The sequence below is a fragment of the Molothrus aeneus genome, chromosome Z, assembly GCF_037042795.1.
Source record: "Molothrus aeneus isolate 106 chromosome Z, BPBGC_Maene_1.0, whole genome shotgun sequence".
NCBI lineage: Eukaryota > Metazoa > Chordata > Aves > Passeriformes > Icteridae > Molothrus > Molothrus aeneus.
The window spans coordinates 60,403,617-60,420,701 of NC_089680.1; the positions used below are offsets into that span (position 1 = coordinate 60,403,617).

Here is a 17,085-nt window from a genome sequence, read left to right on the forward strand (position 1 = left end):
TTTTTCATTATGAGATTTCACAGTTCATCTATATTAAAGTATTATAACATAATAAAGGAAAGGGCAAACCAAATCAAGTAGAGTTTAAGAAAGTGGGAGGAAGTAGGCCTGGAAGCAGTCTTGGAGATGACATTCGTTACAAACTTTGTCTGGCTAGTTCTTAAAAATCCTGAGTGATGGAGATTATGCTTTCACCCCACACCATGTTTATTTGTAGTTGTGTTCATTTCTTTTGAGTGACAAGTAACTGTTAACTGTAGGGACAGTATTTGTGTAGTTTTCAACAAATTGCTTTATAATGTTTTTATTATTATCTATGTCACCATCTCCATTGTTCATATGTACGTCTGTTTGATATATTGAGGCTCAAACTAGTTTTGGTGCTTTTCAGCTCTTAAGGAATCCTAGTAAATTATTTTAAACCAACCTTGAACATACTTTGTTCTCAAAGGAGTATCAGACAAATCATTGACTGTAGTGTGTACCCATTAAGTCTGGCTTGTCTCTTACCCAGAATTGTCCAGTTTCAGGTACTCATTTTCTTTCACAAGATGCCATATGTCAACTGGTGCTCTAGTGTAACAGTAAATCTCTGGTAGAGCCCATATCATTCCTACTGTGGTGCCTGTGTTCTTCCAAGCTGTGCTTTCAAAACATCTGGTGGTACATGTGATCAGAGGAATAACTTATCTCAGAGTAACTTTATAAAGTATTTCTACTATGGCTCAGAAAGGTATGTAGATAGATGTGACCTTGCAAAGACTAACTCAAGCATTAGAAACACTGCTTTACCTGACCAGTATTGATTAAATTCTCATGTGGGTGAAAAATGCATTCATCTATCTCAGTGAGGTGTCTGGATAGCTAAATTCCCATGTATTGTCTTGATGCCTCTTGAAGAAAATACACTTCAGCTTTCTTTACTTGTTTATGACCATTTTCACAGGATCACTGAATAAGCTGAGCTGGAAGGGACGCATAAGGATACATATATATAGATATAGTCTCTGTCTCCCTCTCTCTCTCTCTCTGTCTCCCTCTCTCTCTCTCTCTCTCTCTCTCTCCTTCTCCCTCTCTGTTTTTTTGGGGGTTTTTTTGTGCGTGCGTGTGTGCGTCTGCCTGTTCAAGGTAGAAAATTGTATGGCTAATATTCAGAAGGATGGCTTTTTTCCTAAATTTGCAGCTGCTCATCTTACTGAATTTTTTGGTAGCTGAAGAAAGTTTCCTTTTGCAAAGTGACTGCCAAAATTTCTTCTGTGGAGGAAACTAACACTTTGCATCCTTTTCCCTTTTGGCACAGACATACATAGTCACAAAAAGAGCTTTATTTCATGATGAAATCTTCAGAAAAAGGTAATGCTAATAGAGCAGGTAGAAAAAGATCCTTGCAATTGTCAAATTAAACACAAGGTTCAGTGGAATATGTGCAGTACTTGCAATCTTATGGTTAAACAAAATCTAATTTAAAAAGAAATCATATTGCAATTGTAAGTTTTGCCACCATTTTACGTATACTTGTAGATGATTTCATAGAACCTGTTTTTCTCCAGTGCCAAATCCTAACTGATATGGCATCAGTGACACTAATTGGTGATCTGGCTGCAATAGTTAGCTTTTGAGCAGAAGAAGGGCCAATGAAGGAGTGACATGGCAGCAGAGTGAGCTTTTATCTAAAGAAGTTTTCTATGTTATTTCTATTATGTAGAAATATTATCTACTATAGTAGAAATAATATTATACTACATAGTAGAAATAATATTCCACTATGTAATATATTATCAGTCTGAATTTTTTATATATTACAGATCAGTAGATACACCTATACTTTTTTCCATTTAGGCTTTCAGAAGTGAAGTTGCTGGTCTATTAAATGCAATTCTTGGAACTGTGGTGGACTACTGGATCATCTCGGGTTTGCTTATGGACAGAAATGTGTTTCATCAGGTGCCTGATTTGGCGCATTACCTTGCCATTTCATGTGATGGTGAGTGTTTGCAAGGCCTCTCAAAATTGTTCTAATCAGATACTAAGTCCTAATTAAAATCCTTGGTTTATAGTTTCAAATTGTTTTTTAACCCTGTTTTGCAGCTGTGCAAAACATGTGTGTACAAAATACGGTGTGTACATATGCAGGAAACCATTTTATTTTGTATCTGTCTGTCGGCGTCAAGCAAAGATCACATAGAACAGGTTTTCTTATTAAAATCCCTCTAAATAAATGTCTAAATGTTGATGTGAAAGCAAGACCACACAGTCTGAGGAAGAAAAAGAGTCTTTGGAGCTCTCTTGTCAGTTTAGGAGAAGTTTAAGCATATCATAATAAAACTTAAAATCAGACAAGCAATCTTAGCTCAGCAAATTATATCACTCCAGAAAATGAATAGCTTGCTAAAGACACTTCAGTCATAAGTCTAAAACCTACAGTGAACTGTTTGACTCCTACAACTTCAAATGAAACTTTTCAATGTCTCCTTCCAATTCTTTGGACTTAATGGAGGGAATGGGAGAAAATTCCATTGAGTCTCATGAATTACTGTAGTTCCTCCTCATTAAATAGACTAGGTAAGCAGAAACATCATGACTCAAATAACCATTATCATTTAACATGGAATGTCAGTTGAAGTATCTGTACTTTTAGCCGCAAGGAATTGAGGAACTTGCAAGACAAAATTATCTCAAGAAAGTATTGAATTATTTTAATTTAATTTTCAAAATTAATTCCCACCAAAGCTTCCCCTGACTCCTTTTCCAATCATCATTTTATGTGGTAACAGGTATATGTAAGCTTCTTTTAAATTGTATCTGCCTTCTACCTGGACACTCGGGAAGAACCATAATGAAAAGAAATTACACTAAAATTTTAATCTCTGGACAATTTGTTTCACTCCAGTTTTACAGAAAGCAAATTATGAGAACTTTTATAGGCTGACTTAGTTCTTAGAAGGCCAATTCAGTTCAAACTTTATGGTGTTTAAATTAGTGGAGCTTTTAATATGTACCACTTCAATGGATTTTGTAGCCCTCATATAATAGTACAATCTTGGATAAGTATTTCTGTAAGACTTTATTAATTTCCTGTATACAAAAGGGAAAACAAGAATAGGATTCAGTCTGTTTATAGAGGTTATTTGACCTGTGCCACTTGGTACAATCCATAGCACTCAAAGCAAAATTATTGCGAGTTTTTCTAAATTCAGTTATACTTACAGTAGCAAACATCTGTATTCTCAGACTTGGGTTTCTGTTTTGATTGAGTCTACAGATCAGCTAATTTATGAGCACTTCTCAGCAGAACCGAAGATTCCCCCAATACAGTGAAGATTTCCTTCCTCACTGCAGGTCTTACTTTCCAACCATTTCAGTTGTTATTTTGACAAAATTATTTTCTTAGAATCAAAATACAAATTCTTACCACTGTAAGAAAAAAATCAGTCTTTGTCTTCTTTTCCAAAACAGCGGTAGGTTAGACATATGCCTGATACATACTGATATATGTTGTATGGATTTGTAAGTTTCTCTGCCACTCTGTGGGGCATTGTTTTAAACAGTATAAGCTATTTGGTACATTTGAATGGGGTTGCAGTTTGCTTCTGGTAACTTTTAATGTAGAACTTGTAGGTCACCTGCATTATTGGCAGATTTCTTGTTCATGTGTTATAACTCTTACCTGAATTTGTGTCTCTTCAAGTTTTAGAAGGTGATCACTTGTAGAACTTCACAAAAAAAAAATATTCTCAAAATAAAGGCATAATGTTTATAACATTGTGTTAAGAGCATTTTTAAAAGTTTCACACAAAATGTGATGCTTTGTCTTCTAAAATACGTTTAACATTGTCTCAGTATCTTGTCATCTTACCAGATGATGGTTAAAATCTATTTTCATGTGAAGAATTTTAGTAATTCTTGAGGAGAATAAGCTTCTGAATCTGCAATAGGAGCAAAAAGCTTGGAAGATCTATCTTCTAGATAACTAGGTATGTAGATTTCTGTATTTTCATTTTTAGGTTTACTTATTTTTCTCCAATTGCTTTCATCCAGATTTTTCTGTATGTCAATTAAAAATGTTTCTTTGTGCCATACCATCCGACTGGCTTCAACTGTTTGTTGCAGAAGCAATTTTCAAACAAATGTGTTTACAGAGGAATATTACTGTTTCTACAGAACCTCTTTCTCTTCAGAAAATAGTAAGTAACTCCTTAAAAATTTATCACACTTCAGTATTTTACAAGTAATTTGATTCATAAAATTCTTGAAATATATCTTTTCCTTGTGGTCTAAGGTCATGCTTGTTGCCTGCATTGTCTTTCCATGTGTTCCATACATTTAAATTTCCCTTTGCCTGAGATCTGGGTCCAGAACAATCGTAAGATTTTTCTTGCCAGAGAATTTGTCATACCTGGTATCTGTTTACGTGCAGTTATCATGAAAGTGAAAAAATGCAACAACAGTGAAAGATTTTAAAAATAATCCCTGATATATAATGATTGCAGTGTTACATTTGTACTTAAGGAGAATGCCAAATATAGTGTGATTTTTCTCAGCTACCTTTTCCTTCAGGGTTTTTGAAGAGATAGGTCCAGGCATTTGTTACATTGAAGATTTTCTCAGTTGTATTCCCGTGAAATTCTCCTCTTAGAAATTTTCTCCTACTCACAAACCTTAGCCTGCCTTCAAATCACAATTTGTGATAGTTGGTGAGGAAAAACATGTTAAGAGCTGCAGAAGAAATTCATGACTGCTGGCAGGATGCAGGCAAATCAGGGCAATCACATGGTAATGTCATGCCCTAATTTAGAGTCTCATTTCAGTAATCTTAATACTAATGACTAAACAGAATATGGAATCCATAGCTGTTTGTCTGTGTTCTATTACTCTACAGGTAGAGTCACAAAAAACCAAATACGTACATTTGTACATTTCCCATACATAAGTTTTCCTAAATGTTGCAGGAATTTATTGTGAAGAGAGGTCATTATTTCTTAATGCAGCACATTTAAACAGAGGTTGAATAAAAAGCTGTCAGAATTCTTATCATAAACCAACTGCATACTAATATTTGATGTATATTGCCACATACAGAGCAGAATTGCTACTTTCAGTATCACCATGACTACTGATCACTCTCTGCAACTACTTAAATACTGTTATAGTGCTTGAAACAAGTGTATATGATTTTTGTTGTTTTCCTTAGTATGACTAAGCCTTCTTTCTCATTCCATACAGTAAAAAATTAGCAGTTTTTCCAGTTCTTCTCATACAGCATCTTATCTGCTTGGCTTTTCTCTGAGTTCAACAGCTCCCTGGTGGTAAATATGCAGTGAAGGTGCAAGTAAGGTGTTCCTCACCTACTGTCTATTGCTTGCAAGATCTACAGTGAACTGCTAAATATTCAAAGCCTTCCTTAATACCTTTCTTCAAATATAATTGTTGAGTGTTCGATGAATCCCTCTCACTGGCCTTTTTTTCTTATGTTTTTGCCAAACTGCAGAAACTTGGATGACTTTTTAAAATGACCAGTGTAAGTGGATTTGAAGCTCTGTGTTACTGGAAAGAAGCTAAGATCTACAACAGCCAAGGCCGTCCTAATAGAGAGCACCTAAGGGATAACTGGCTTACTGCCTTTGCCATGCTCAATGACTTAATCCAGCCCCTCATCTCAGAAGAGATGAAGGAGTGGAGTGAGTCTGTCTTTAACCAAATTGCTCCCTGGGAGCAGGAAGTCTGTAACTACTTTGTTTTAATACATGAAAGTCAATTTACTGTACTCAAGTCTTATGTCCAGCTAAAGAGATCCAGATTTTCTCAGCTGCCAGAAACCTGAGAGAGGCCTAGAACTTCCCATTTTCTTTCTCAGACACAAGCCACTCACTGAGGCCAATGTAAAGAGTGAATTACAAAAACGTTGAAAAGGAATGCAAAAGACAAACTGAAACAATCTAGATGTACAGTCATTCAGGGATCAGATTTTAAAAAACATATATACATCAAGAGTATAGATGGATACATGTGGATAAAGATGACTGCTTTGCAGCAAGAGTAACCAAAGAAAATTTCTGCATTTATAAAATGTTACTTTTGCAACAGGTCTGTTCCTATTCACCTGCTTTGCGAGAGATAGGGATGCGTGAGACAGAGGTACACAAAGCAAAGAAAAAGAAAATAGGGCAACAGCCATGCCCTGAGTCTCAAAGGACATTACAGATGCTAAATGGCGATAAGCAGAACCAAGTCAAAGTGCTGCCTGATCTACCGTAAGTAATACCTATAACATCACCAGTTTTATTCTGCTTTGGGGGACAGCTTCTGACCTGACACATTTCTTGAACTTTATGTGACCTGTTTTGTTGTCTACAAATTACTTCAACTGACAGAAAGCTCCATTGTAAGCCCATAACACCTTTTGGCTGGGGTTTCCCCTTTTCTCTTTGATCAGCAATTTCAGTGTATATGCAGACTGATGTAGTTTTGTTTGCCTAATATTAAATTTATAGGGTATATACAGAAGTTCACTGTTCATGGAATTACCTTTAAAGAAAGTTTAAAAGTGGACAATCCTATTTGATTACTATTTTAAATACAGTTACAATTAAATGTCACAGAACTTATGTAATTAAGACATTTCCAATATGATGCTGAAATGGCTAAATCTAAGTATCCTGTATGTACACATTTAAAGCCATTAAGTACATATACATTAATTATGAAATAGTGATTTTAAATGTATCCCCTCTGGTTTCTTTTCAGTGACTTAATCTTTAATAAGCTTAGAGCAAAAACAGAAGTCCAGACTGCACACACCAAAGGAAGTTCTCTTTTGGCTGAAGAGGTACACAAGAGAAATATTAAAGGTATTCTACATATCTAATTTATGTTAAGAAGGTTAAAGTCATTAGAATTTATAGTTTCATGTTTAAAAACTTGTCCTGATGAATGCTGGACTAAAACGATGGCTAATACCCAAGAAATATTTTCTTATGGTCCACGTTTCTCTTTTGCAATGTCTGTTTAAAAGGAGCAATTTGTATATATGGTAAAATAAAGTTGCTTTCTTCATTACCCTCCCCCTTCCATACATTAAATACAGTGTACAGTTTGTGTGAGCTCATTCCAGTCTTGCCTGCCTTACTTTGCTAATCCACCTCAACCTGTGCTTGATAGGATCAACGTCTTCTGATTTGCAAGTATAATTCAGTCTTCATCTCTCTGAGTCCTAGACATTTTGTGAACAAAGACTGAGGAGTATGCTATGTTACATAGCTGTTTTAAGCATATGGACTGTTTTCTTCCAGGCATTCAGCCCAGACTATGAAATGCACTTGGCTTTTGTTTTAACTATACTGGAACTCATGTACCTAAGGAATAAAACAACACTGCAGTAATTAATTCACTTCCTATTTACTACACAAGTTTAATAATTGTACTTTGCATGAGGCTTGCTTTACTGCAGAATTGCTTGCTGGAACTACTTTTTCATCTTCATCATCAGAAATTTACCTATAACTCTATTAATATGACACCCAGGAGAAAAAAACTGGCAAAAGCAAGCTGGAATTGTTCAAAAAATTAAAAACAGAATTATATCACAAACAAAAGAAGACTTCACCCCCTTTAAAGGTTTAAAAAAACTTCAGCAACAGAGTCAGACCATACATTTTTAAAATTTGTTCCCTTTGTTTTTATTGCTTTTGCAAGTAAAATTGATGTGAATTATTACATCTGATTTCTGCAAAGAAAAGGGAGGTGAAAGACTTGGGGGGGGGGGCAGGGGGGGAAGTGGAACCAAACAAACCAATCCTGCTTTTTGTTCTGTTCTCTCCTGCTGAAATTATAAGTAGTGTCGTCTGTTGAAAGAATGGGCATGGAGCTGACAGATTTATATAGTAAAGGTATTAATATAACAAAATGTTCCATGTAAATCTTACTTTAAAAGCTAAGAGATCTATCCTAAGATATCTTGAATTTCTAAGATGTTTGGTTCATTATCTTTCACCTGGTATCAGGATTTTCCTCTGGCTCTTTTTCAAAGCTAATCAATTATTGAAAAGAAAATAGCATTAAGAATGTGTCTGAAGTTTTTATTGCGCAGAAGCTAGTAGTGTCTTTACATACATAAGCAGCAGCTCTCAGTTGTTTGCTGTTTAATTTTTCACACTTATTTCAGCTGTACATGGTACTGCGGTTTGGGATTCTTATTCCCCCAGGGTCTACTACTAGTAATAATTCTATTATTATTAATATTAGTATTATTATTAATTTCCCTCTTTCTCCCCTCCTTCTCTACTGTAGCCAAGTCAGAGAGTCTATTGAGAAACAGAAAACTATCTGCTAAAAATTTGAAGTTTTGATTTATACTTGATTGTGTAGAGGCACTTGTGCTTAGCCAGAAACATTCATTTGAATTAAGCTATAAACGCTGTGTAAAAAGAACCATACATCTTAATGTAGGTTCATGAATAAATTTAAGGGAGGGCAACTGCACTCTAAAGTTTTATGGCTTCAAAACCCAGTATTTTTTGGTGTTTTGTGATCACTTGGTGCTTTTATAGTGTGATTGAAGCTTTAAACCTTGAACTAGAGGGGAGATAATTCCTGTGTTAAACCATTTGCAGTACAATTTCATTGCTGGATCTCTGGTGGAACAGAAGCTCCGTGGGGTTTTTTTTCTTTTAAGATGTTTAAAAAGGATAAAGGAAAATTGTACTCATTATTGAGTTTTCTGGTACATAACCAGGTCTCCTAGTTCCAGACCCTTTGATTATTTTCTTTAGTTGCTATCTTGTCTAGTCTAGTGTAATCTATTAATTTTTCATGGTAGGAGAGACAGCCCTGCATAAAGCTTGCAGAAATAACAAAGTGGAGAGATTGATTCAGCTTCTCTCTTTGCCAGGAATAGACATTAACGTTAAAGGTAAGTTATTAATTTTCTCTACAGAATTAAGAAATTAAGACACATAAAGAACTATATTAGTATCTGTTTGGTAACAAGTTTATATTTATACAATCTGAAGCTCTTTCTTTTGTAAGTAACACAAAGTGAGGACATTACAGCAAACATTAAGGTAAGATGAATTTATAACTGAAGTGTATTTTAACATCACATTTTCTACTGATTCTTAAAAATGCTGGTTTTTTTCAGATGTTTTTCAATAGAATTTCTTGTTTTGAAATCACAAGCTGCCATTCCAGCTGTAATGAGTACTAAAAAAGTAAAGTGTTTTCCTGTCTAATGAATGACATTATTAACATTTCAGTACTACTTCTGCTGTTTTAAAACTTCCCTTGATTTATAATTCAGATTATGCTGGCTGGACGCCTTTGCATGAAGCCTGTAACCATGGTAGCACAGTGTGTGTCCGTGAAATTCTGGAGCGTTGTCCAGAGGTAGACCTGCTCAGTCAAGTGGATGGGGTGACTCCTTTGCATGATGCACTGTCAAATGGACATATAGAAATTGGCAAGCTGCTACTTCAGCATGGGGGTGAGTGCATTTATGCTAAACTAGTTTAGGGGAATTATTCTCTGTTCTGAATCCATATGAAGTTCTCAGTGTTTTTCTTGATCGTTTTCTAAAATACAAAGTTATGAAATATTTTAAAACACTTTTAAGCCTAGCTGGTTTGTTTGCAGTAAAAATAATACTATTTTCACACTTACCTTGATCAGCTGAATATAAAATTAACCAGGATTTCCACGTTTTTCTAATATGTTAGTGTTTTTATCCTGCATTTTACACCATATGCATTGCAACTATATTCTCCACTAATGAAAATAAAGATTACCTAGTCACCAATCATGGCTAAGTATTTTCTATTGTTTTGATCTATTTTTACCACAACACAAACCCAGATTGGTTAAATCTCTCTATATTCATGTATTTCAACATAATTTTTTTCAGCATTTGTGAAAATTGATGTGATGGTCTCTGAATACTATTAGTTGAAGAAAGTAATTGAGATTGTAATCATGATAACTGCTGTTTAGGGATAATAGTGAGAGGGATGTCTTAGTATCTAAAAAAAGTATTTTGCCCCTTAGGCAAGCACACAATGTTTTAAACAATACTTTTTGTTTAGATTTGTATCCTGAAGTATGTACTGTACCAATGTATTTAATTTAGCATGTTTAAAAAAACCCCCAAATATACACTAAGAATCATCTTGGATAGCAACTCTTCCTTATTTAAATTAATTTACTAAAATGAGTGTTTGAAATATTTGTACCATTGCCCTCCTGTCTCACTGTAAACTGTGTTTTATGTGCCAAACCCAGATTTTTTCAGTAAAAATCATTCTGTGCTTAGTCATGAGGCAGAAGAGTGTATTTAGGCAGCCTATTAATTAAGGTAGAGAAACTAAATTTTAATAAATTCTTGCCATATGACCCTCTGTATTTACAGTCTTCTCCTGCCCCCTAAAGGCTGTATCTGTGTCTGTTGTGCAAGCACTAGATCATAATCAATACTTTCCTTCTGCAGTTCTGTCTCTGTTTACTGAGTCTCAGTTCTGTAGCTCCCAGGTGTTTTATATCTCTACTGTGCCATGTCACCTTGGCATCTAACACACCAAGCCAATACCTGGGCTCAGATCAATCAGCTGAAGTGATGCAATAGCAATATTATAGTAAGCCCAGCTCCCCAACTGGAAAAGGGGAGCTTTCCAGAAAAATGCACACTGCACTAACAGATGTGCATTTTTCCTAGGCTGTTGTGAAGAGCAGGTAGTGGATGATCTTGTTATCGTAGGGGAAGAGCTCTACGTGCACTTGCATTCATCAAGGTTTTCTGGCAAGTGTAAGGCTGTGTGTGCCTTTGTCACATTCTGAGTTATGGCCTGTCAAGTAACTGACAAGCCCATGGTAGAAAGCATGTTAACTATTCAGTGTGAATTTATTTAGCTCAATAATTTAGAACACAGAAGTTAATGATCAGTAATAATAATAACAACAATAATAATACAGCTTTAATCTGAGCAAAATTAAAATATCTATTACTGAAACGAAATGTGGGAGTTCACCTTTTGTCATTAAAATGTATTTCTGAAGAAGCATTCATGTTAATATGGTATCATTACTTTAGCATAGTAATACAAATTTATGTAAGATTCCTGATGTGTTCCTATTTGAAAAACACTTGTAGTATCTTAACAGCCTTCATTTTTTCTTACTGATGCAGCCTTTATTAAACTTCCCAAGAGATGTGTAAGCTCTTTAAATATTAATAGGTCCCTTGTACTAATAAACAGGAAATACCAAAAGGATTTATTTGTTCAGACTAGTTCTGAACAAATAAACATGTCCTATTTACTTACTTTAAATCTATTTATTAGAGTGATTATGTTCTGTGTTTCAGAAATCTGTTAAGATCAAATTTTTAAACTCACTTGCTGGGGAAGGCTTGGATTCCTACCCCAATAGTTTACTTTGCTGCACAGCATTAAGGCAAGATTGGCCACACCATCCAGAAAAGTAAAATAAAGACCATCATAGTAACATGCCTTTAATTTGAAGTCAATGTCAGTAAATAACCTAGTCTACAAAGTACTTAATAGAATTTTACAAAAGTAATAACATTATATTTTTGCCTACTCAATGCAAGTTAAGACAATACTGTAAAGAAATTGTTACAAAGGGTCTCTAAAGGTTCTATCTTGTGTTGCAAATGCATAAGTCATCAGTTACATTAACATAACTTGGTACAAAAAGGGAACTTAAACAAACACCGGGCTTCTGGCAGTAAGCAACCCAAAAATCTTGTTCAACTGCCAGTTCATCACAAAATGTGCTGTTGTTGTTAATGTTTGTGTTTTTCCTGAAGGGCCAGTCCTTCTAGAGCAAAGGAACTCCCATGAGAAACTGCCACTGGATTTCGTTGAGTCAGTCACAGCAAAGGAAGAACTTCTGAATCTTGTTTATCCAGGAGAGAGCATTGAAAACTTCTATGAATGCAGAGAACAAGATTTTTGTGATCAGAAGAAAGAACTGTGTTTGATTTCATTTACTAAGATGCTGATTAATTTTTGTTCTCTTTATAATTTGTCTACACCCCTGACTGTAACTCTGCGAGCAATAGCTTGTTCAAATATACTTCCAGTAATGGTTTGTGATACTTCTAAGATGAAAAGTGCATTTTCTGGAGATTGGTTGGTAGATATGTATTTTAAAGAGCTAGAAACTTTCGGAAAACTACCACAGTTTCTTCAAGAAATATCTGAAGGCATGTTATTCTTCCCTGGTGAACAGGCAAAGGCCTTATTAGCAGTTCTGGAAACTATGGTAGAAGCATGTCAGTGCCTAAATCCTTCTAGCAGTTAAATTCCAAACAACCACATTGGCTGAATCTTGAGTGTTGCTACCTTCTACTTGCCTGACAGATCTGGATGTGTGTGATCTTAGGAATGTGCTATATCATTTATACTCTTTTAAACTGCCTTGCAAATATTTTTAATGTTATTTTAATTTTATGTTCCTTGTGCCATATTTCTCTTTGGTTTTCAGAGGCAGTGACCCTAAACTTAAAACAAGCAGTTGATTGTTTTATTTCCTGGGAAAGGCTTGTGTCTACATATTTTGTTATTCCTTAATAAAGCTAATGTTATAAATATGTCTTTAAATAAAAACATACAGAAATGCAAAGTCCTTCTATCCATTTTTGTCTTACTTAATAAAAACTAAATTATATTACGTAAATTGATTGCATGTTGCAAAATTCAAAAGAGAAGGCACTAAATATTTACAGAATGAATATTTAACATTTCCCATGTCTTTGATAGAATGCTCATACATTGTTCCTCATCAGCACTATGTTGCTTGTAGTCTCATTTATTTGTGCAGTGGCCAAGTGAAGGAGAATGGCTCGGACATTTGGGTGATCTGCAAAATTCCAGTGCGTACCACTTGCTGCTTCCCAGGTCAATGATGCTTTGAAGAACTGAATTCACCCTCAGCAAAACTTAGGCTGTCCTTGGCTCTACTCCAAATCGTACTGGCTTGCAGTGATTTGATAAAACCGTTACTCTGGCATGTAATGATCTGGTATCACTCCTGGGCCTGCTTCAAAGGAAGATGCAGGTGGAAGCAGTGGCAGAAATCTAGTTATGTTGGCAGAGGAATTTACAAAGGATAGAACAAGAGTTTAAGTATATACTGGACATCATACTCTGAAACTAAGAATGGATATCCTTAAAAATTATGCCCCACTTAATATGAAACTTTCATTCTCCATTCTGTGAGTACATGCAAACTATACATGATAAACCCTTTAAACTAATGCCCTAACCTAACAGTTTAGGATTGCATGCTACATATTTTATCAGACTTTTAAATTAATTAAGAAAAAGAGAAATTCCCATGCTGCTCTTAAAAAGGTATTGAAGGCAAGGCAGCTGAATTACCTAATTATTCTTATGGGTTTGGGGTTGTAGAAGAGTCAATCTTTTGGGAAGCCCTTACTGCTCATTTATACAGAAACAACTACAGTTCTTGCCCTGCATCTTTGTAGAGATCTAAGTAATTTCATACTAGGATCTGGAACAGAGACACTCAAACAGAAGTTTATTCCTTTCCCTTCCAAGCTAAGAGAAATCAGAGCTGCTTTAGAGTGAGGATATGTGATTTATTTTTTTTCTAACAGATTCAGTAATAGATTACTTAGAAACTTAGCCTTTAAAAGCTAGGTAGGAATAAGCAACATTCCAAATTCCAGTTCTTCTGTAATAGCCATTTATATTTTTTTTTAAAAGAAAAAAAAAAAAAAGAATGGGTGTGGAGAAGGAGCTGCTAAAGTAACTAATCTTGCTAGACTAGAAGGATTAAATTCCATTCATGTATCTGGCATGTGGCACATTAAAATTTCCATTTAGCCTTTCTGCAGCTGAGATCTTACAGCAATCCACAGAAGATGCTCAAACCAAGCTGACTTTGGAACCAGACCTTCCTTACAAATGTTCCATGCTTATTAATGATTATTATTATTTTTATACATGCAGGTAGAACAACCTGCTCTAATAGACTAAAGTGTCAGTGCATGTTGGATTTGTTTCTGTCTGTGCACTTTTAATTTTTCTAAAGTAGGAAACATTAAAGAAACTTCTGTCATATATGAAATGGACTAATAAAACTTCAGTATTTCCTTTTGTAGGACAAAAAGAAATGTTATGTGTTTACTTTCTAAGGAGTGCAAAACCTAAGTTTACAATAGTAACATTTGCTTTTAGTCAATAATTTGATGCATAATTGTGAATTTTAAGTAAGTGGGACTCAGAGGACCCTGAAAAAATTCTGGTGGGTCTTAAAAAACAAATCCTTTAGAATATTCAGAATTCTAATTCATTTTGGCCTGATGGTGATTCTGCTTATTTAGGCAAGATGTGCTTGCAATTATTTGTTATTATTTATATCATTTAGAAAGAAAAAAAATCCACATTAATCATTTAAAAAGTCATACTTTACTATTTAAAGTAATTTCAAGTACCTCCTTCCAAGATAATGTAGGTAACATATGCTAAATGAACATAAGTAACATTGGAAAACAAAACAGTCAAAAGTTAGCAAATATGTGAATTATGTTCCAGAAGAAGCCCCAGCTAAAACACTGTCTGTGCACATCATCAGTCTTTGTATGGTAGCATAATTCTGTTCTAATATTCTCTTAGTTTAAGGATCATACATTCAAAGTTTTCCTGTTATTTCCCAGTTCTTGCAGTTCAGTTTTACATATACTCAAATTTGTAGACTTCATACCTTTGAAAAGTTTTAAGCATATCTGTCATATTTAACATAATAAGCTATATCCAATTCATCAGAGTACCTGTTCTCTTTCAGTATAGCAAAACTTTCCTGTAAAAGTGATATCTATTAATGAGTGATTGTTTGCCTTTTAAAATCTCCCAGCATATGCAGGGTACCCTGTCTTAGCTAAAAGAACAAACAAAATCACCTTCTTCTCCAAATGCCCACATTTCACACACTGACATACTTCAGAAGCACAAAGGTATATCTTTCCATATACGATATGGAATATAATATACAAATATGATAAGGTATATGATTCCCTCAATCAATCCTATTTTTCCTAAGCCTTTAAAAAGTTTTTAATTATTTTTCACGTTCAGCATACAGGTGGAGAATATATGTACCAGATGATGATGCTGCAATGCTACTTCCCAGTCAGGTGAACAACAGAGGTCAGCAAACTTGACAGCAGCAAAACAAACGGTACAGGACACTGGGATACACGAGGCAGGAATTTTACTTGCACACGAAGATGTCGGTCAAAAAGTGCATTAAGCATTAATTCCAGTGTTGTATACTGTGTCCTGTCCCACTAGAAAACGGGCAGTGGGGGAGGATTCTTTCTGATAGATTTCTCAGACAAGAATAAAGGCGTAAATGCAACAATATTAGATCTGAGACCCATTTACCGATAAAGAAGAGTAAGCGTTCCTACAAAAGCGAGTTAGGAAAAGGAGCACAGAGGGAAACCGAACACAGGCAGGGACAGCGCTACCACAAGAGCCCCGGCGCTCTGTCAGCGCCGACTTGGCAGAGGAGCGTGTGTGCCGCGAACCGCGGCGCGTTTGCACAGCTCCCGTGCCGGGCTGGGCGCGATTTCCGAACAGCAGCAGGCTGCGTGTCCCCCCCGTCGGCAGGGAACAGGCTCTCGTGGTCCGAGCGCATTCCTGGAGCACCGGCGGGTTCCCAGGTCGGGGCGCCGCGGCTGCGGGCGCGGCCGTGAGCAGGCGGCGGTGGTAGCAGCGTCAGGAGGCGGCCGGGGCCCCGGGGGCCGGGGCCGGGGGCCTGAGGCCGGGGGCCAAGGACAAGGGCCGGTGCCAGGGGCCGGGGGCCGGTGCTGCTGCAGGTCAGTGTTGCGGGCAGCGCAGGAAACACAGCGACTGTTAAAAATAGGTTAGAAACGTCTGTAAAATAGTTGATAATTGTTAAGCATGTACTTGTTACTCGGGAGAAGAGACCGACCCCCACCTGGCTACATGCTCCTGTCAGGCAGCTGTGGAGAGTGATAAGGTCACCCCGAGCCTCCTTTTCTCCAGGCTAAAGCCCTCCACCTCCCGCAGCCACTCCTTACCTGACCTGTGCCCCAGACCTTTCCTTAGGCCCCAGACCTTTCCCGTTGCCCTTCTCTGGACATGCTCCGACACTTCAACGTTTTTCTTGTCATGAGGGACCCAAAACAGAGCACAGTATTCAAAAGTTGATGATGGGGATGAAACACGGTTTGGTACTTTCTGCAATACAGCGACTTAACTGCAGTCAGACTTGTAGATGGTACAGGGAGAGCTGCAGGATTACTGTTAGATTGTTTAAAGGGAGCTCAGACTCTGAGGTCTGAACCTCTTCTCTGTTATAACAAATTTTAAATGGTTATTGAAGCTGCAGCAATATTCAAATTTCTTATGCTAAATTTTGCTTCCATTTAAAATACACCAACAGCAAAACTTTTGAGGCCAGACTGATATTCTGACAGTACTTATTTGCCAGTGTGAGTGACCATTGTGAAATCAAGAAACACTCTGCAAAACTTCTTACAAACAATTTTTGACGTGATGTGCTTCCTATCTTGTGATACAGTAGGATGAAACAAAGAATATATGACACAGTGAGAGGGACCAATTTTATTTTTATTTATGCCTCAACATATGTTATGAGCACCCAGTAAATTCAAAGGGATCCAGCTCCAGCTTATTTTCAGGTAACAGCAGACTTCCCTCTGTGATCATTTCAAGATCAGTTATTTTTCCCAAGTGAATAAATTTTAAAATCTGTCAAATAATTCAATTTTTAATCTGTTAAATGCATATAAAGTAATTACAATCATCCAATTGTTATATATAAAGATCCTTTGAAATTCCTAAATTTGTCATAATATTTATTAGGATTATGAAATTATGCATTTTTAGGAAAACAGCTCTAAAAATAACTTTGTAAAATATTCATCTCTGTGCTCATATTCACATAAAGAATTGCACCTGATTTATCAACCAAACTTGTAATCTTGAAGGGGAAAAAAAGGAAAAAAGGATTCTGATTGGTCTCAGAAGCTGGTTTAGGTCAGGCTATCAATAAATACTATTA

At 36.1% G+C, this 17,085-nt stretch overlaps 1 protein-coding gene across 2 annotated transcripts in view; it reads left to right on the forward strand.

Annotated features, from left to right (window-relative positions):
- The window catches only part of SLF1 (SMC5-SMC6 complex localization factor 1), a 34,257-nt gene extending 21,627 nt beyond the window's left edge, over window positions 1-12,630 (forward strand). For both annotated transcript variants that reach the window (XM_066568660.1, XM_066568659.1), the window contains exons 12-18: window positions 1,840-1,984; window positions 4,039-4,184; window positions 6,085-6,251; window positions 6,745-6,848; window positions 8,816-8,908; window positions 9,296-9,478; window positions 11,813-12,630. In XM_066568660.1, the coding sequence (XP_066424757.1) occupies window positions 1,840-1,984; window positions 4,039-4,184; window positions 6,085-6,251; window positions 6,745-6,848; window positions 8,816-8,908; window positions 9,296-9,478; window positions 11,813-12,309 (1,335 nt within the window). In that variant the 3' untranslated portion in view covers window positions 12,310-12,630. The remainder of the gene's footprint in view (window positions 1-1,839; window positions 1,985-4,038; window positions 4,185-6,084; window positions 6,252-6,744; window positions 6,849-8,815; window positions 8,909-9,295; window positions 9,479-11,812) is intronic.
- Window positions 12,631-17,085: the final 4,455 nt, after the last annotated feature.